General features: G+C 40.0%; 3 protein-coding genes across 4 annotated transcripts; all 3 read left to right on the top strand.

The window, feature by feature from the left end:
* On the top strand, positions 1-5,986 carry LOC116842688 (helix-loop-helix protein 1-like). Of its 2 annotated transcripts, XM_032812246.1 has the most exons (4): positions 1-15; positions 1,721-2,016; positions 3,515-3,844; positions 4,182-5,986. In XM_032812246.1, the coding sequence occupies exons 3-4, from the start codon at positions 3,669-3,671 to the stop codon at positions 4,333-4,335; spliced, it is 330 nt and encodes a 109-aa protein (XP_032668137.1). In that variant the 5' UTR covers positions 1-15; positions 1,721-2,016; positions 3,515-3,668; the 3' UTR covers positions 4,336-5,986. The 2 variants fall into 2 exon arrangements, with proteins under 2 accessions (XP_032668137.1, XP_032668136.1); XM_032812245.1 differs by lacking the exon at positions 1-15 and having other exon boundaries at positions 1,653-2,016.
* Positions 5,987-6,111: 125 nt separating this feature from the next.
* Positions 6,112-9,762, top strand: LOC116842687. The gene is made up of 8 exons (XM_032812244.1): positions 6,112-6,421; positions 6,634-7,181; positions 7,332-7,591; positions 7,847-8,230; positions 8,461-8,716; positions 8,794-8,862; positions 8,936-9,022; positions 9,101-9,762. Exons 2-8 carry the CDS (start codon positions 6,882-6,884, stop codon positions 9,191-9,193), a joined length of 1,449 nt encoding a protein of 482 aa, XP_032668135.1. The 5' UTR covers positions 6,112-6,421; positions 6,634-6,881; the 3' UTR covers positions 9,194-9,762.
* A 1,052-nt stretch (positions 9,763-10,814) lies between these two features.
* LOC116842690 (putative gustatory receptor 28a) lies at positions 10,815-16,406 on the top strand. The gene is made up of 7 exons (XM_032812247.1): positions 10,815-11,366; positions 12,153-12,424; positions 12,822-13,007; positions 14,675-14,924; positions 15,154-15,222; positions 15,332-15,421; positions 15,883-16,406. The coding sequence occupies exons 1-7, from the start codon at positions 11,079-11,081 to the stop codon at positions 16,012-16,014; spliced, it is 1,287 nt and encodes a 428-aa protein (XP_032668138.1). The 5' UTR covers positions 10,815-11,078; the 3' UTR covers positions 16,015-16,406.
* The last annotated feature ends 2,607 nt before the right edge of the window (positions 16,407-19,013 follow it).

The following is a 19,013-nucleotide window of genomic DNA, read 5'->3' as shown; positions in this document are numbered from 1 at the left end:
CAGACGTTGCTCTTCGTTCTTTTTCGAACCCGTTCAAGCCACGTGAGCGAGCAAACTTGAGAAAAGATGTTAAGAGAAATGTGATTTTGCCGTAGTTTCCAAAATGAGCGGAATAGACGGGTAGAAAGAAAAGTTAGTAGTTGACTAACATTAAAATTGGATTGAAATAAAATTCATATTCGGTTGAAATAAGAGACAAATTTTTATTTCTTTTTGTCCCGTTCTCTTTTTTTATCTTGAAAATTTAAATGAAATCCGAATTCTCCTTTTAATTTCAGTTGTTTCTACATAATACAAACTTTTATAAACACATTACATTAATTCTTGCACAAATTCTTCCTATAAAATTTCATTAGAGTGCGACTGATAAGTTTTCAATCACATTATACGACCTTCCATAATACAAAAGATTTTAGATACACACTTTGACACGTGGAACAAACAATTACTGACTTTACATCGGAGTATTTTGTAATGGTGGATGCGACTGTGATTATTAGTATAGTTGGACGGCGCAGATGTGACCCGTTTACCACCTGATCCTCCAAAGAAATCCATACTGCTTCGATAAACCCACCCTCGGTTTACTATCCTTCTTCCTCGACATTTTCACTTGTAGAAAGCGCGCTTGAAGTATTACATTGAAGTTACGAAAGCCATGCTCTTCTAAAAAGCAGCTTTTCGTCGTTTATAAGATATTTATCGTAGAAATTAATATTCAATTAATTTGTTCTTTAGTAACCTAATCGTCAATAGATATATTAATCAGCGTTTCAGTCTCTCTTGCAAATGCGACAATTAATATGATATATATTATATTATAATTAATATGATATATATAATATTATATATTCTGATCAATAGAATTAGGAGCAACATTTTTATTGAAGTAAAAATTCAGTGAAATATAGACTAACGAAATATAGATATAGACAGTGAGATTGTAGACTATTAAAAAACTCGTAACCAGTTTGTATTTCCGTGCTTTTGATAATACAGTCGAATATTCTCAATTAAGACTCGCGGCTTATCACTTTGCCTCAAACAACATTTCGATTTTATCACTGTCGCGACGAAGGATGGTCGTCCCATTGACGTCTGTACGTGGCGGACGATACTGATCATCAGTAATTAAAAAGACTCGCGAAATGGCAAAGTCCAAAACGAAAGACCTCGACATTAACATGGGCGGAGAGGACAAGGGGTTCGCTTAGGATAAAATAATCAAAATTGGAACATGCACGTTGTTCTTTTTCGCGCATTCGACGTCAAGACGCAACCGCTCTCATCCGTCATATCTACAGCAGTACAAAACCAAAGCTTTTTCTTCTGCCCGAAAACCCGTGTTTCAGCGGGCGGCACGTCGAATGATCGATAAAACGGCCCGGCAAGCCGTAAAATACTGTCACGTGAAAATTACTACGAAATGTAGCGGAATGGCGACGCGGCGTCAGGTGTCGGGGCGGGTTCACCGTGGTGTTCCTCGATCGTCGATTGGCGAACTCCAGGGATGCTGTCAGGGATGCTGGGGAAACGGGACGACAAGGGAGGCTGCGGCGCCGGGACCAAGGGCGTGGTTACGGGGGATGAAACTACCCCTGTCCCCTTACGACAACGTGTAATCAAGCTCACTCTTCCCGGTTTTTCCGACCAGGGATTCTGCCGCCGTCGCCTCCGCTGACGATCTCGCCGAAGCCGGAGATCGAGATGTTGCCAGAAGCGATCTCGTCGCCGCGGATGAGGCTAATGATCGACGTAATCGGCATAATCGCGGTTCGATAGACGAGCGGGCGACTTAGCGCGGTGAAATATTTCGTGAAAGCCGCGCGGATTTGTGCTGATATTGATAGGGAACGAACAAGTGCCGATTCCGCAGTGGTGATTGTGATTGTGCGCGCGGGAGATTCTGTGCGCGATTGTTTAATCGGCGGATATAAGTTTAATCGCGCAGTGAAAAGAGTGATGCCCTCTCAGACCACGTGAGGAATTTGGCGATTTGGAAAGCTGTTCTCAATGGTGAGTAGTAGATGAGTAAATTAAAATGATATGTTAGCTATTAAATAGTGGTAGATAACAGTCCGCGTTTGTGACACGATGTTTGAGAACGTGAAGAATCTCAGGGGAGATTTTGCCAACAACAGAAGTGACAAACCAGTGAATAAAGACGTATAATTATTAAATAGTAGTAGACAACAACCCGCGTTCGTAAGATGCTGTTTGAGAACGCAATGAATTCAGAGAAGATGACAAAAACAAAGTCAGTATATTTAACTATGATCTAAAGGTGGTAAATACATTAAGTTATATGGTAAAAATTGTTAAATACTGACGAATAACTATACACGTTTGAAAGATTTTATTTGAGAACGTGAATTTGAAAATTTCCGAGAAGATCCCAAGAACGAAGCCGAAACGTTGAACTATAATTTGAAGTGATATAAATGAACAAATAAAGACATAATTATTAAATAATGATAGGCAATAATCGGCGCTCATAATATATTGTTTGAAAAATCTCGCGGAGAATCTCAGAGAAGAAATAAAGTCGAAATGTTGAACACTGTGTGATTTAAAGTAAAGTTTAAATCGGGAAGATTTCAAACGAAAAGGAAGTCTATCACGTGTCATAAGGATAAAAAATGCAAAAGAGATCGTATCGATTTGATACTGGAAGGAACTGTGTCGCGCGATAAATATTACAGGCAGCGTCCGAGAGGAGCTTGTCGCGCGAAAAATCTGGCGATTCTCTCTAAAATATTCAAGAAAGACGCGGAGGTGAGCGTCCATACAAATCGCTGGTTTACCATTGAGAATCAGATCGAACGGGACTCCGGGGTTGTTTTTCGTCAATACTTGATGAAGAACGCGTCGTTTACGCGGAGCGCGAACTGCGTCTCGCTGTCAATTATGCAACGCCTTTCCCACAAATCGACGTCGAAACGATCGTTTTGAGCGGAAACGCAACGGAATTAGGGTAACCCCGGAAATGAGCTCGCGACTTCGCGTCCTCTTCTTCTTTATACGTGTGGCAAGAATCCGGAGGAGTTATTAGCGTAAAATTCCGCTTCGGCAGTTGCGAGTAACTCGGCGAGTTTCCGTCTTTATCCTCTTTCGCGGCAATAATTCTGTTACGTGAGCTGCTCGACAAATATTTGACTGGTCAATTATCGTCGAACAAAGGGCCGATGTACGGAAACACAAAGCCAACCCTTTTGTGTCATATTTCTCGATTCCCCGAGGTCACCCAGCCGCGATAAATTTGATTATTTACGTATATTATTATTTATATACATCGTACAATATTATTACAAACTCAAGTTCCAACGCATTAGGGAAGAATCGTGAAATTTCCGCGACAGTTGTGAATAATTATACCCTCATTAATAACACTTTCTCACCGATAGTCTACATTTCGGGATAAATATGAAAAGGCAGGAGGCTAAAATTAACACATGTACAGGAAGACAATTAAGAAACTCTATTTGGCTGTTTTATTTTTGGTCCGTAATTTCAGCCACGTGACAGATGGAACACCAGATTGCGTTTCGAACAGTTGCGTCCCGCGAGCTGAATCTTCTGTCGCGATAAAGGTGAGAGGAGAATCTTTCACGACGCGCCGCAACGAGTTTCCTTGAAAAAAAAAACAGCATCCTCGAGTCGCAGAGCACATGAAGAGCTTCAACTGCGATTTCATGAGCGAGGACAGGGCGGTCTCGATGGCAAACGGCGGCCACGGCGTTGTCGTGAACGGGGTAGGTGCTCCTGTCTCGGGCACCTTGTCGAGGGAGGAGAGACGCAGGAGAAGAAGAGCTACCCAGAAGTATCGAACCGCACATGCCACGAGGTGAGGCCGCGATCAGCGCAGAATCGGAGAATTTCGTGTAAATGTGAATAATGAACGGGTAGAAGTTTGTCCTGGCTATTTCATTTTTCATCGAAACGTTTGAAGGTCGATTGTCTTCTCAACTGGAATTACAACGTTCTCTCGGTCTTTAATTTAAAATTCAATAAGGCGAGCACGACGACGTAGAATAAAGTGTAATTACGTTGTTAATTCTCTAATTTTATTGAAACACTCAAAATATTTTCATAGAGTCTCTACATTCACTTGTTATCGTCGCAGCTCACACTTTCACATCTATTTGTTAATTTCGACATTTATTGTCTACACCTTCCGACAGAGAGAGAGTCAGAGTGGAAGCCTTCAACTTGGCGTTCGCGGAATTGCGGAAATTGCTACCGACCTTACCACCGGACAAGAAGCTCTCGAAGATCGAGATACTTCGCCTGGCGATCTGCTACATCGCTTACCTGAATCACGTTCTGCAAGCTTGAGCTTTCTTCGTCGTCAACTGAGAAGCGCGGAAATCCGTCGTCGTTCGACGGGTCCGACTCGAAAATGACCGCTCAAGGGCGCAATATTGATGCCGAGCTGCATCCTGCGCGTTCTTGTGACTATTTATCGCCTTGCAGCCGTCGATACTTTCGAGCCTATTCGATGCCGAGGATTAGTGAGCCACCTCGGGACAATGGAGCGAGCAACTCTGCCCCCATGGGACTTCTGCCCCTTCGCGTTCTTCCAAATTCTGCTACCCTCGACAGTCGTCGTCGTCGTCGTCGTCGTCATCGTCGCCGTTTGGCCGATCGCCGACGATTACACGGCTTGAGCTAAGTGAAAAAGAATGGAATTGCAGAGGAGGCCAACTTCACGGATCGTCGCCTCTTGGATTCGTTCGAGCTTCTCGTTTCCCGTCGTTTTCTCGCTCCTCTCGGGCGCAATCGCGCGATTCGATCTAGCTTTGAGATCCACGCAAGATTGATTACCTTGCGAACGAAATTGGCTTTCTCGCTCTCCCATTTGAAAAAAAGGAAAGTAAGGAGAGCAAATAAATGGATAGATTAGAACAGAAGGAACCCTTCTGTGAGATAGAATGTGAACTGTCCAAACTCAACGTGTTCGAATTCAACATCTTTCCCGACCTGATTAATAAATAAGATTGATCACGAAAATTCTGTATTCTCTTTTATGATATTCGATGTAGCAAAGTGGACGTTGCTGTCGCGCGGATCCCATTTTTGATTCTGAACGAGCAAGATGAAGATAACATTATAATGAAAACGAACTTTATAAACTACTCATAATATTATTATCGCGTTGAAGTGATATTGAAGACTCCACGTTATCTTACGAACCTTTCGCAACAATTATGTAAAAAGGTTATAATGGGACTCAAGTAGACGAATGTGACAATAGCGACACGAGTCAATGACACAAAGGAGTTTGTATTGTACGTTTGTTTGTTCCGCAGATAGATCGATTAAAAAAATTAGTCGATTGTAGACAAACAAAATTTACTTTGTTATTGTCGAATGATAGAAACAATTTTTATTTATCAGTTCCTTTTCTGTTCAATTAATCGCCTCTCCTTTGTGATCAATTACTTTTATGAATGCTATCAAGCTCCGCTTTATCCTTAACTAATAATCTAGCTGCATTATACAAGATATTACGTAATATTAAATTTTAAATAATTAAATTAAAAAGATGCGACGCGCAATTGACACGTGGCTCACGACGCGACGTATCATATTCTCGAGCGGGAAATAAATTATAGAGAAAGAAATTCTCTCACATTATGTTTTTCTCGATACGCAGCGATCCTTTGACTTCTCTTCGCCCGGGGAGATAATAACTCGACTATTCCCCGGGAATAAAGGTGACGTGAAACTTCCTACGCAGATGTAATTATCTTTATGGAAGAGTTGTGTAGCGCCGTATTTTAATACATACATATATTTACATTTGATATATCTTGCAGCGAAGTAATTCTTCAGTTATTATCCGATTTATACGGTCAAGTAACACCGGCGTCGATCCGCGAAGTACAATATCTTCTACCAACGTGACATTCGAACTGATAAACACACCGAGACCGATTCGATCTCAAGCGCGATCGCCCCTTTGAATTAATTTACGTCTGTCTGTCTTTATTGTCCGATGTAATAAAAGTCTACGTGCGCGATAGACGTATACTATAATTATCATCCCGGTGATTATCGTTCGGCCGTCTTTGAGCCGAACACCTTTTTGCACATACACACGCATACGTGTGCTCGCGTTAAGACGAGAGCCATGCGCGTGTTTGTACAACGAATTACCCCTTTTCTCTGCAGGAACTTGACTCTGCCGACACGATATATCCTTCCAATGACCATTGCGAGTCGTCTGCAGCGCGCGTCCGCTTGTCGTAATAATCACTTATGGGCACGCGCGCGCTTCTCAGCCACTCGACAAAGGATAGACGACTGTCGACGTGCTCCTATAAAACAAATGAGGAGTGCAGTGAAGTACAATAGTGAGCGTTACATCGCTGTCTGATTCGACGTGACTGTCGACTACTGCGGAACAACTTCATAAAACGTAATGCATTGTACAATTTCATCGATCGTGTATGTGTGTTTGTGTGTGTGTGTGTGTGTATGTGTATGGATTAATTTAATTTGAATATCAGAAAAGAGAGACGAGTGCATGCACTTTCGAATGTGTGTGACGTATCAATCAATGATTTCATCTGAATTTCTCTAAAACATTCTCTCTCTCTCTTTCTTATTCTGTCCTCGGGCGATGAGCAGTCGACACGAAGATTTACGAGGAACTATCCGTGGGAAAGAAAAGAATTATTTGAGCTTCCTGCGATCTTCGATGATCTTCTTGATTGGTTATCTTAAGAAAGAATTATTATTCGTGAATGAGTTCTGCGGCAGTTAATCTATCGACCATGCCTGCTGATTTCTTACTTCGTGTATCTCGTCACGCCAGCGGCTAATCGAGGATCGCGAGTGCATTTTCGTGCAAAGAAAAAAAGGAAAGGCTGTTCGAGATGAAACTACTGTCGGCTACCCCGAAACACCTGTCCGACGCGATGGCGTCGCTGACGAGTCTGAAGTATCTGTTAGGACTTCGTGCTTTTCAGTATCCTCGAGGAAAATCAGGCACCGTGCTCAGCCTGATCTATCTCCTGATCCTATTCTGCATTTTCTGCGTGGCTGCAAACGAGCAGCATAAATTCTACGCGCACATCAAGCTGTTAAAGCTGGAATATGTCTTGTACCAATTAATGGTGTACGTGAAAGCTTTCTTCGTCACGTGTGAAATGGTCCTTAGTTGGTTCTACACGAAGGTGAGTGAGTATAACGATTCTTCGATTTTCTTCGTATAATTATGTTCAAGTCGACCGTGAAAAACATATAGAAGGGTGCGTTAGTAAATTGTCCCTTCCCCTAAGAAAGAGGCTTCGTCTACATTTATCCGTACAAATTGGCGTTCGCAGAGACTCAACGACTGCTATAGAAAAATCGCCCAAGTCGACGAGACATTGCGACAACTTGGATCAATGTTTAGCTACAGAGAAATATATTTCTTGACGATCGGCATTATAATCATCTGGTTCTTATACAACGGCATCTTAAGCATCGTGCTGATTTTGCAATTATGCGTGGATACAGAAACTACGAGTTGGCTAATGATGGATCAGATATATGGAATAAACATCAGTTTTATCGTCGTCTTGGAATTCACAATATTCGTGAAGTGAGTGGGCCGACTTTGCAGCGATCTACTTCGAATTAAAATCACTTAACCAGTTAATATATCTAAAAAGTAGTACTCATTTAAGAACTAAATTAATATATATAAAGTCGCTTTTTATGTGCAATTTTTTCATGCTGGTAGTCGGTAAGTTTCAGCTCATTGCTCGTTTGCAAAGAAACGCGAGGAGAAATGGTATTAGATCCTTCGATTAAAAGATGAAGAGTGAAGTAACGATACCTGATATTGCAATTGCAGATGTCTGCAAATGAAATTCAAATTAGTTAATGAACTCCTGAGCGAAGGCGCGGCTTTGTCAACGACGGAAGGAATGAAACTGGGTCTCTTTGCTGCAGAGGATTACGCTAATATGATGGACGCCAAGCAGCACAAGCACATTCTTTCTATAAAGGTGTTGTCGCAGGTGAATCGGCAGCTGCAGTCCCGAATACGAAGTTCTATATTGAAAAAACGTAATGCTGTGAAATCGCGCACTCAGTCTCGCCTTCCGTCTCAACTCCAAAAGCAGTTCCAGATGGAACTTCAGAGTCAATCCGGAAGCCAAACCGGGGATAACTCGATCCGGAGATCCGTTATAAACGCAGGATGCCAACAACGCCGACACTTGTTGCAAACGATCAAGTGAGTACAAATTATGGTAAAATATTAAAATAAAAGAGATAAAGAGGAACAGTATAGATTCTATAAATAAAATATAATTTTTTTGTAATATTTACTTTTGTAATTTTTGCAATGCGAAAAAACCGATCTTGAAGCCGCCATGAATTTGCCGTTGCTATACCTAAAAATAAAATTAGTTTTACATGTTTTATGTCTTATACATTTGCTTTTGTCATTTGGACATTTTTCAGACAGGTACATCTGGAATTGTGCAGAGTATCAAAAACGTTGTGCAGCAACTTCGGCATGCAAATCGCTTCGGAAATCGCAATATCCATTATGTACATCACTGGAAGTTTATATAATTTGTACATCCATTTCATGCAACAGAAAACCAACTATAACAACAGCTTCTTGGATGAAGCATCTGTTGTAATCACGATGGGGATAATTGAAGTTGTAAAGATCATTTTTATAACTCGTGTTTGTAAGAATGCGACCAACGAGGTGAGTCGTTCCGCGCGCCGTTTCCTGATTACATATTATGTGATTTTTTAAATTGATGACATTTATTCATCGTGCAGGGAAAGAAAACTACCGAGATCATTCACGCGATTTACAAGTTCTGCGAGGATATCGAAATACAAGAAGAGGTCTATTCGCAATGTTAATATTTCAATTGACCGCGAATTACGAATCGTCATTTTAATTGACAAGTTCTTTCAGATTCAACAGTTTGGTCTTCAAATATCGCAGAGCCCGGTGAATTTTTTCGCGTTTGGTATCTCCTTGAATTACCAAGTGCTAAGCACGGTTCGTAGATCTGCATTTAAAACAAATATTGCTCACGAAAATATTGATGACTTATATTTACACTTTTGCTGTTCACAGTGCTTGAAAACTGTCACGACTTACTTGGTTATCATGATACAGGTGAGCAATTCGCTGGAGTCGAGTAAAAACATTCGAGAGACTAATTACTAGAAGTAATTAGAGATAACAAGTAACTATATATTATAGGATTTCTCCGTGTATAAAAAATCAATAATATATATATATATATATATATATATATATATATATATATATATATGTATGTATGTATACAAACATATATCTTTGTAAAATAGAAACCATAAAGTAGCGACGCGGTAATTCGAAAAACAGGAAGTAAATCATTTCGCAGCTTTTCTCGTCCAATTTTGCAATTAAAAATTCGAGTAAGGCAGTTCTCAATGTAGCTTTAGCTCAATCCTTTGATTGTTCATTACGACATTAACTGTGGCAGGAGCTGTCAGCTGTGAACGTGTTACACGATTGTATAAACGTGTATTCAAAAAGTACATGTTATTACATAACGTATGTATTCATTTCATCTTGATCTTTACCATTCATTACCCTTTATTGCTACAACGTTCGTACCGTTATCAAGATCCATAATGGAATGTACAACCCCTCAAACTCTACAATACTTGCTCACGAATTATAATGTTACTACCGAATTACGCGATAATTACACGTTGTGTAATTACAATGTTACTCAATCCATGAAAAATGTGCTCCCTTATTAGATTAATCTATGGAAATAATCTTGTGTTTAAAACATAATCTATCTAAATAGATAAAAAGATCTGTCTACTTAGAGAAATATTTTGTCCAGAATGAAATTCTCTTTGAAGTTTCAACGTTCGTACATTTCTATCGTGAGAAGTGGCCGATTTGCCGTCGAAGAAAGCAAAAATCGAACTAAGTCTAATTATTAATGCAAACTAAGTCTACATTATTAATGTCATGTTGCATTTTTAAGCTACCTTGTGTCGTTAACGAGATAAGCTTAGCGCAACATCGACCTCGCCAATGAAGCCTCCTGGGCATTCTAGGCATTTCCATTTGTATTTCTAGGTAACGAAGTGGTACACGAAGTGCCTCTGATACTTTACACAGTTTCATTGACACTTTACAAGACTATCCGCGTCCAATATACCTATCGCTTTTTTTACATCGCACACACTGTCATATATACAAGCTATTATTTACCACAATTTAACGCCAACTTTGTGTAATTCAACTCTATCATATTTCCCTTATCGCCATGTCATATTCAATATTTTTTTAGATTTGCGTTGGCAAATTAAACAAACAGTTTGTTGGTCATGCAATTTTCATAAAAGCAAGATCGTTCCGTAAATGCAGGACAGCACTTTTACAAAATATGGACAAGTCGAGGTGTATTAATATTTTAATTCTGAGAAGTAAGGAGAGAGACCAACTTTCCTCTCGCGAAACCGTTCTCTGCTCACGAGATTCGCAGAGAAAAGCTAAAATGCCTCTTGATCCTATTCGAATCACCTAACTTTCGGGGAAACACCTTGACGTTCCATGCATAGGGAAACATCAGAGATTCCGTAGAACGCCTCCGTCGCGTGTAAAACTGCGAGAATGAAAGGCACACGAAGTGCGTGCTATTTCGCGCGACTCACACGGCAAATATCGATTACGAATCCTTTGGGACGCACATAGGCGCATCACCTACGAACCATCGCCGGCATCGTCTACTTAAGTCGCGGGTGATCGCTGTCGCCGCCACCACCTGTTCGTACTTGCTCCAGCCATCCACTTATCGGGGGTAGCACTTAGCAGCATTACGCGGCACCATTATTCCTGACGGTGCGCGCACGTGGCACACGCCAAGTCACGCAGCCACGATACTCATCGTTCATTTCTTAGCTGTCAAGTGACCGCAACACGCCGCTCGAATAAACGCCAGTGCGTGTGCGCGTGTGTGTATATCCTAGAGTCCGCAGGTCAGCGAGGAGTGTCGTTCGAGTATCGTCGGGACGCAGACGAATTCCCACGGTCAGCGACGAGGATGATCCAGCCGAAAACACTGTACGAAGCGATTACACCACTAATCGTGGTCAACTTCATCATCGGAATGGGCTACTTACCCAGCTCGACGACTCTACGGAAGGTCATCGGCGTCAGCTACTCGATATTATGCCTGATCATCTTCGGCGTGCTCATAAAGGTATCGATGTCGTACGTGGACTACGATGAAAGGATGAACTCTTTCAGCAGCAAGACGTTTCAAGCGATCTTTTACACCAATATCGCCATGACGCTGTGCCTCATTCTTACCGGCATTTGGAGAATAAAGGTAGAACTCAAGAAGAGATCAATGTGGTTTAGTGTTATTCTCGGGAGAAGATGAAAACTTGATTGCGTGAAAGAATTCTAACACGATCAACTCCGACACGTCGTAGAAATTTATTGTTGTGGCTTTATTAAGTTCTTTCATTTTATTGGAAAAACTTCACTAATTCTTGTGACTTTATACAATTATTAAAAAGCATAGCAAAAGACTCGTTACGCCTCATTCACGTCGTATTTTCAAGTTTTCTATTCTCAGACCAATCGATAAGAAATGTGACATACACAAGGTCTCGCGCGATCGCGATTATGACGATTTAATGATGGATTCTCTAATGAGTTTGAAGTCTATTTCCCTCCATGAAAATGGGTGGGCGCTGAGTGTAGTTCTAAATGATAAGTGAGAAAGAAAGAGAACGTGCCTCTTAATGTTATATTCGTCCTCGATTAATATCAAATAGCATTTTCTCTGATAGTGTTCTGATACACGGGAGGTTTCAGTCACAAATAAAATACAATCTTGAGAGAGAGAGAGAGAGAGAGAGAGAGAGAGAGAGAGAGAGAGAATTGAAAAGTTCCAATAAACAACAATATCTCTCTTTCTCGAGATTTCCTACGCCAAAAAAGACTCGAATTCAAATCGCTCAGCAAACTGACTCAAACTCGTGATTAAATCCTCCGTATTTCCTCGTGATCGTCTCTTGGAATCGCAGAGTCGCAAGTTATACAACACTCTGATTTTTATTTGTGATTGTATTATATTAGTTGCACAAAATGACATCTTTTTTCACAGATCATGCAGGTCGCGTACGTGCGCATTACCATGTGCGAGAAAGCCTTTGAGCAAATGGAATTGAGCAAGAATTACCGCAACATGTACTTGTACCAAGTCTATGCGTTCGTATTGGTCATACTGATATTCACCATCTTCACTGTTCTCAACTACAACCTGATGGTCGAACAGGATAAAATGCCCTTTTACATCAGATTCATCATCATGCTCGTCGCCCATTATCCCATCGCTCTGCTCTACGTGGCCGATATATCGTTCCTGCACTGGGTTAGGTGGGCGTCACCACGATGTCGCGTGAATATAAACGACGTTCATTAATTATAGTTAATGAGTTTTGTCATCACAGTCATTAACGTTAAGAAAATGTTAATTTAATATTTTCCACGTCTCAAACTAATCTTCATGATCCTATGATAATTCACGATAATTATTCGATTCGCACTTACTCTATGCTCTCGAATTCACCATGAAATTATTGTTATCATCGGTAATTTCAGCGATGATACAATTATTGGAAATCACATCAAATAATGAATATGTTAATGTCTTTAATTGTGTTGTGGAAGCACTCGCGAGTGAAAATCTGACACAACTTATGCGCAGAATTATTTTTCGCAGATTCTTTAATAGCCCGTTTCCTTATGTCTGATTCCTTTCATCGACTCGCAGATATTCGAAGATTCGATTCCAGCAGTTGAACGGTTTACTGCAACGCATGCTAACGACTACCCCCGACTCGCCGCAACACAAGAGGGTGCTGAAGATGAAGGACGAATGGAACAAGACCTTCGTCTCGTCCGCGCAACAGAAGGAGCACAGAACCAAGGACAACACCGACACGATGAGGGCCGTCAAGTGAGATCCTTCACTCCGTTGCACCCGCGAGTAAAGGCTTTCGCACACTCAAGAACACGCGTAAGCACACAAATCCATACGCACATATACATATTACATGCACGGAAAAAAAGGATTTACTGCAGAAGCAAACTAATTTGCCATGTATGGACATAATTAAACATAATTCGCTGCGTTAGCTACTTTTTCTTTGCTGCTATTTTTTTGCTATGATAACAAGAAAATCTGCTCGTACAGCAAGAAAAGTGGCTAACGCAGCAAATTTGCTACAGATGGACAACTAAACATAATTTACTACTTTAGCTACTTTTTTATTGCAGGAGCAGATTTTCTTGTTATCCTAGCAAGGAAATTGGTTCCCGCAGCAAAGAAAAAGTAGTTAACACAGTGAATTATGTTTAGTCGTCTATATCTCTTTTTCCGTGTACGCATTTTTATTTCAATCTATCACGCACTTATTTCCGAGCAAGCTACTAATTAAGTACTTCGCCCATTTAGCACCGCTCTTTCATAAGGTCACGATGGCACGATAACGCAACTTGAAATTAAACTCCATAGCATGGCCATGTGATGAGTATTTCTATACGAAGCGCAGTGATTTATTGAAACTCATTTTAGCGATGAATTTAGAGAAATGTGGTTATCAATTAAATGTTGACTGCCCATTTTGAGTGATCCGTAATTGACCTAAAGTCGAAGCAGTCCATTTGATTATTTAGTTTTAGTTGTACATAATAGCCATAGACTAATAGAAGAAGAGATTATTAAAAAGGAAAGGGAAGTGCAGAAACAATGGGAGGAAAATAGGATTATGAAGGCTAAGTACAACAAGAGGTATAAAAAGATAAGAAAGAGGGGAAAATGCCCGAAATATTTAGGTAAAGGGGAATCTGGATAAATTAAAAGTAGGAGATGAGGTAAGAGCTCTAGTTAAACTGAGGTGTGGTAATATGGAGTTGATGAATAAATATTGGACTGAGGAAGAAGGCAAGAAATGTGTGTTATGTGACAAGGATCAGGATGACATGAAGCATATTATGTATACATGTGAGGTAGGGAGTGAATGGTTTGAGGGAATTGGATGGGGAATAAAAGGAGGGAAAAGAAAGGGTATGGAATAATGAATTGGACGAAGTGAAAAGTAAAATTCTAAAAAAGATGTGGAAAAAAAGAGAGAGGAAGTTAAAAGAAAGAAAGTAAAGATAGTACAGAAAGAGAAAGAAAAAGGTAAGAATATAGAGACAAGGGGCTAAAGGAAGAAAGGAGAAAAAGGGGAGGGAGGAGATTTTTGTGGCTGTAATAGTGTGATAGTAGGATAAGAGTAGGTTAAGTATAAGTTTAAACGAGGGAGAATGAACAGGGAAAGGCATAGTACATAGGATGTAGATGAATGCATAGATATGTGGAAAATGATAAGATTATATGTTGTAAACCAAGTCCCCTTCTTGGCAATAGCTGAATGGTAATAAATACTATATACTATACTAATAGTCATAGACTATTTACTTCCAGTCAAAATTGTCAAACAGAAATCTAGAAATCTAGAAAGAAATCTACTCGATCTTGCGTCGCTCCGCTTTGCACTTTAACGCGCAAAATTTGCTATATCAAAATAATTTCGCTGACGTTAATCAACGTGATTTCTGTCTTTTCCACGCCGAACGAAGACAAGTCCACCTCGAATTGATCAAATGTATCAGGACGGCGAACGAAGCGTACGGCATACAGATCCTCCTTTCTATGACAGTATCGTTCGTGTTCATCACCACTCTCCTTTACAATGCCTACAAGATCTACTGGATGGACATGCCGAAGTCCGAGATGCAGCAGGAGATGATATCATTCGCCTGTTGGACTCTTTTCTACGCATCTAAGGTCTTCATTATAAATCATATGTGCGCATTAGCGAGCCTCGAGGTGAGTATTGATCGAAGATTTAAAAACTCTAACACGACGATCAAGAAAAGTCATAGAAAAATTTTACCTCAGAAATCTGAAATTTTGCGATCTCAACATTTATAATAATCACGGTGGTAGAAATTTTAATTTCTTCTAAAGCACACATTAGTGAAATTTATGGTCGACCTTTTTCGTAATACATATCAGTAATCAGTACTCTAAGTTTAATCTCATTAAACTTTCACAGGCGGCCAACACGGGTGACATAATCTGCGAACTATACGAGCCGTCCACCACTAAGGAATTCCGCGCGGAGGCAAGTTTATTGTCGTCGTACTTTACGTTCAGTACGAAACACGAGGCATTGCACAAAGATATTGTGCAAGAAGCCGAAACAGAAACTAACGTCGACTTCTTTCTTTCAGATACGAGACTTCACTTTACAATTGATACAGAATCCGTTAGTCTTCACAGCCTGCGGTTTTTTCACTCTCGATCACACATTCATTCACGGGGTAAGTCGTGATTCATGTAATTTAGAACTTTGCGATAGAGATTTAAAATAGAAAGTCCTCTCACAAATGCAAAGCACACACACATACACACACTAGCTCTTTATCGTACAAGGATATATTACACTTTCGCAAAATCGCGTGAAAGGTCGGCAAATTTACTTCAATTTTCTTCCCTTGATATCGCTATTTTTATAAGTCATCTTCAGTTTTCATCTTGCCCGATAAAGGATTAAGTATTACTTTACATTTTAATCCTACACTTTATTCTTTAATTTACATGATTATAATTAAACGGTAAGACTTACATAAGGCTTTATATACGCATGCATAACGTTATAACGTTGGAACGTTCAGAGACAGATTAAAGCCCGCTAAAAAATATACATCCAGAGATTAAAACGTCTTTAAACGTTTATTACAATGAAAGGTCAAATTGTTAAATAATCTATTTTTTTGTTCAGGTAATTGGCTCAATAACTACGTATCTCGTAATTCTCATTCAAGTCGGGGACATAACGATAGATGCGTCAAACAGTACAGCGTTGGCCAACGGAACAAATGTCACCATAACCACCCTAAGCAACATTCTTTAAGCGCAAAATTCACATATATTGGTTTGTTAATATAATTTAGGGTTATATTTATGGCTATAAATTATTAACGATCTTTGACAACATAATTATAGATTCATATTCACGGGCCGTTATGCAGTTGTTTAGATAAAAATTTCCTATTTTATGAAATAAAAAAGTGCAAATTATAACGAATAGTCTGCGACTTATGAAATTATGATTAGTTTTCAAAAAACTGGCCATGTGCACTTGTCTCAGGGCGAAGGTCGAAAATTCGCAATATCGTTCTCATAAATGCCTATAAATAATACGTCTGCACAACAAGAAAAAAATTCACAAGAAATTGGAAGAAGCTTGTTCTTGTGTCGAGTATTGGATTTTTCATGCGCACTAAGAAACAACACAATGTGTATCAAAACGACATTAAATAAAACGCTGTTATATTTTTTCTACGAACGTCCAAACGTTTCTCCTCAAATTTTTATTTTCCACGATTGTCGTGAGTGTAAAAGATGATACCTTGAGAAGTATCAAGGTTTAATTGGCCGATCGGTTAACGAGGATCGGATGGACGGATGCGTTCTCCCCGACAATTTTCTGCCAATTAGTACGTCAGCAGGGATATTGCGTCAATTACACTGGCCTAAGCGCACTTATCCTGCTACTATCCAGATGGAGGCGTTAGCCCGTGAAATTCGGTCCTACCGATAATTCAATAGCTCCTAACTCGGTCGAGGCGACCACCCGCGCCCGATCAACCTCCAGGGCGGTCGCTTTACTTCCGCTAGAATTGTACATGTTGCAGCAACATTTCACAACATACTTACTTTATTGCAATCACACATTCCCATAATATTCCTGCAGTCTTCCTGTGTAGTGTGAAGATCAGTTCGTCGAACTGTAGCATCTCATCCTGACAAAACTCGCTTGATGCACACGGACGTGTACGTACCTCGAGAACAAGAGGGGACGTGCGAGCCGAACGTTTACATCGAGGATAACATTAATTGGGAATTAAGGGCGCGAACGCCGGTCAGGAGCCACCTGCTACTTCGGTACTCTCGTCGAACTAAGGGGATTGATTTATTGCGCCCCGGGGGAAAGAAAAAGGGTCTAAGTGCGGGCCGGTTTGGACGAATTGAACCGATGGGCCCTTGTGTTGCGCCCTCCGGTTAAATAAAATTCTTAAGAGACACCGCCTATGCATTATAAAACGACATTGTTCTCCACAATCGTGCACTTTCCGATTGGATCTCATTTAAAATCACACACACGGAAAAAAAGGTTTGGTTTAATTAACCAAATATCTGATCGAATATGAACGATCTAGAAATTCCGATTGAAGTAACCCGAATTCTGTCTAAGTTAAAAAAACTTTTGGTTGACTTAAACAGAATTCGGGTTACTTCAATCGGAATTTCTAGATCGTTCATATTCGACCAGATATTTTGTTAATTCAACCAAACCTTTTTTTCCATGCACGAGTTCACACTTCGTAAAATGCGGACAATACTTGTGGTAAAATACAGACACATCTCTGAATAACAAGATTAATTTACGAGACTACTTTGATAAAAAATATTGGATTTCGAGCATAAAGACGTACACAGACACTTAAAATATGTGAAAAATATCCGTCGCAATCATTCACGTAATGTTGTAATTTCAATAATGGACAATTTCTTTGATACGAAATCCGATTTGCAAACGTATTAAAATTCTCGAGAAATACACAACGTATTGCGTGCGGTAAAAAGATCCATCTTTGTAAGAAAGACGCTCATATGTAGTTTAATAAAAATTCTTAGTGTTATAATTGTGTCCTCCAGCGGGATCAGAAGAAAGATACGCTGCACGATCGCGGTAAGTGAAATCGCGGAGCGAGGGCCAGCTCAACGAGGGTATCGTTCCCGGCCGAAACATACGGGCTGGATTAGAGATGTAAATTGTAGAAAAGCAAACACAAACGGGAGTCCGTGATCCTAATAATCCACAAACGTCGTTTATCATCCGAGAGCAGGTCCGCCCTGCAGTCAGACCACTCCTACTCGAGGGCTCGCGCAGCCGCCGACTGTTTCAGTCTTTTTTTCTATCTTTACGCGTGTAGCACGTGTGCAACCCCGCTCCCCGTTAAAAAGCCGGTTTCAGATTCGCGAATGCAATCAATAACATTCCATACAACACAAATGTCTAAAATACATCTCAGAGACGTTCCAGCGATGTGTGGAACGTCTTCTCTGGAACGTCTTTAGGATTTATTTTGGACACTTGTGCTGTATGGAATATAATAAATATGTATAGAAACACAGAACAGTTTAGATTAGTTATTAGAATTTCTTAAAATATTTTTCTTAATTTATTTCATACTTTTTCAGTCATTCAGCATTCAAAAATATCATCGAATACTTCCCTAACAGCACAGATGTTCAGGGGACATCCAGAGTATATCCTGAGGAAGTCCTGAGGACATTTCTTCGTCCTCAGGAGATTTTATGCTGTCTGACTTACAACCTTTTATAGTTTTCTTTTTTCTCTCTTCTTTTATTTATTTTTTTCTGGATAACTACCGTTCAATTGGATGAGAAAATTATCTATATTCTTTCCCATATGTCCTATGAATCGAAGTATCCCAGTCTGAAGTATAAAATCAGAAAGTTTCACGATTGAAAAACATCTCCGCTCGAAAAGTATACATTTCATATTATTAATATGGACGCGCGAGGCTGCGACTCACGCGTTTCTGTAAGGATACCGTCAAATGGCAAGATATTAACGTTAGCAAATGACGATTTTACCAGCAGTAGAGCAAAATAGGTTCAACCAGACCAGTACCACCCTTGGAAACATGCGCAGATGATACACGAGGCAGTCGTATGTAACAATATCACCAGAAACGCTGACTACTTTCGGGCTTCTCCCTGATATTTTTCAGAGGGCGTTAACAAAATATGGTAACACACAAATATAGTGTATAAAAATATAATTGTATTAAGTTTAATTTTGTTCTAATTATAATTTTT

The sequence above is a fragment of the Odontomachus brunneus genome, unplaced genomic scaffold (assembly GCF_010583005.1).
Source record: "Odontomachus brunneus isolate Ranch 3 - 2012 unplaced genomic scaffold, Obru_v1 Obru_scaffold_026, whole genome shotgun sequence".
Lineage (NCBI taxonomy): Eukaryota > Metazoa > Arthropoda > Insecta > Hymenoptera > Formicidae > Odontomachus > Odontomachus brunneus.
Note: the sequence above shows the minus strand (reverse complement) of the source record. Positions and strands in the feature narration are given on the sequence as shown.

What these genes read in the sequence shown, in the direction of transcription:
- LOC116842688 (XM_032812246.1), top strand. Translation starts at nt 3,669, where the DNA reads ATGAAGAGCTTCAACTGCGATTTCATGAGCGAGGACAGGGCGGTCTCG. An exon ending in CGAACCGCACATGCCACGAG is followed by an intron (nt 3,845 to 4,181) that starts GTGAGGCCGCGA and finishes ACCTTCCGACAG; the next exon opens with AGAGAGAGTCAGAGTGGAAG.
- LOC116842690 (XM_032812247.1), top strand. Translation starts at nt 11,079, where the DNA reads ATGATCCAGCCGAAAACACTGTACGAAGCGATTACACCACTAATCGTG. An exon ending in TCGTTCCTGCACTGGGTTAG is followed by an intron (nt 12,425 to 12,821) that starts GTGGGCGTCACC and finishes ATCGACTCGCAG; the next exon opens with ATATTCGAAGATTCGATTCC. An exon ending in ATCACACATTCATTCACGGG is followed by an intron (nt 15,422 to 15,882) that starts GTAAGTCGTGAT and finishes TTTTTTGTTCAG; the next exon opens with GTAATTGGCTCAATAACTAC.
- LOC116842687 (XM_032812244.1), top strand. Translation starts at nt 6,882, where the DNA reads ATGAAACTACTGTCGGCTACCCCGAAACACCTGTCCGACGCGATGGCG. An exon ending in CACTTGTTGCAAACGATCAA is followed by an intron (nt 8,231 to 8,460) that starts GTGAGTACAAAT and finishes GACATTTTTCAG; the next exon opens with ACAGGTACATCTGGAATTGT. An exon ending in ATATCGAAATACAAGAAGAG is followed by an intron (nt 8,863 to 8,935) that starts GTCTATTCGCAA and finishes AAGTTCTTTCAG; the next exon opens with ATTCAACAGTTTGGTCTTCA.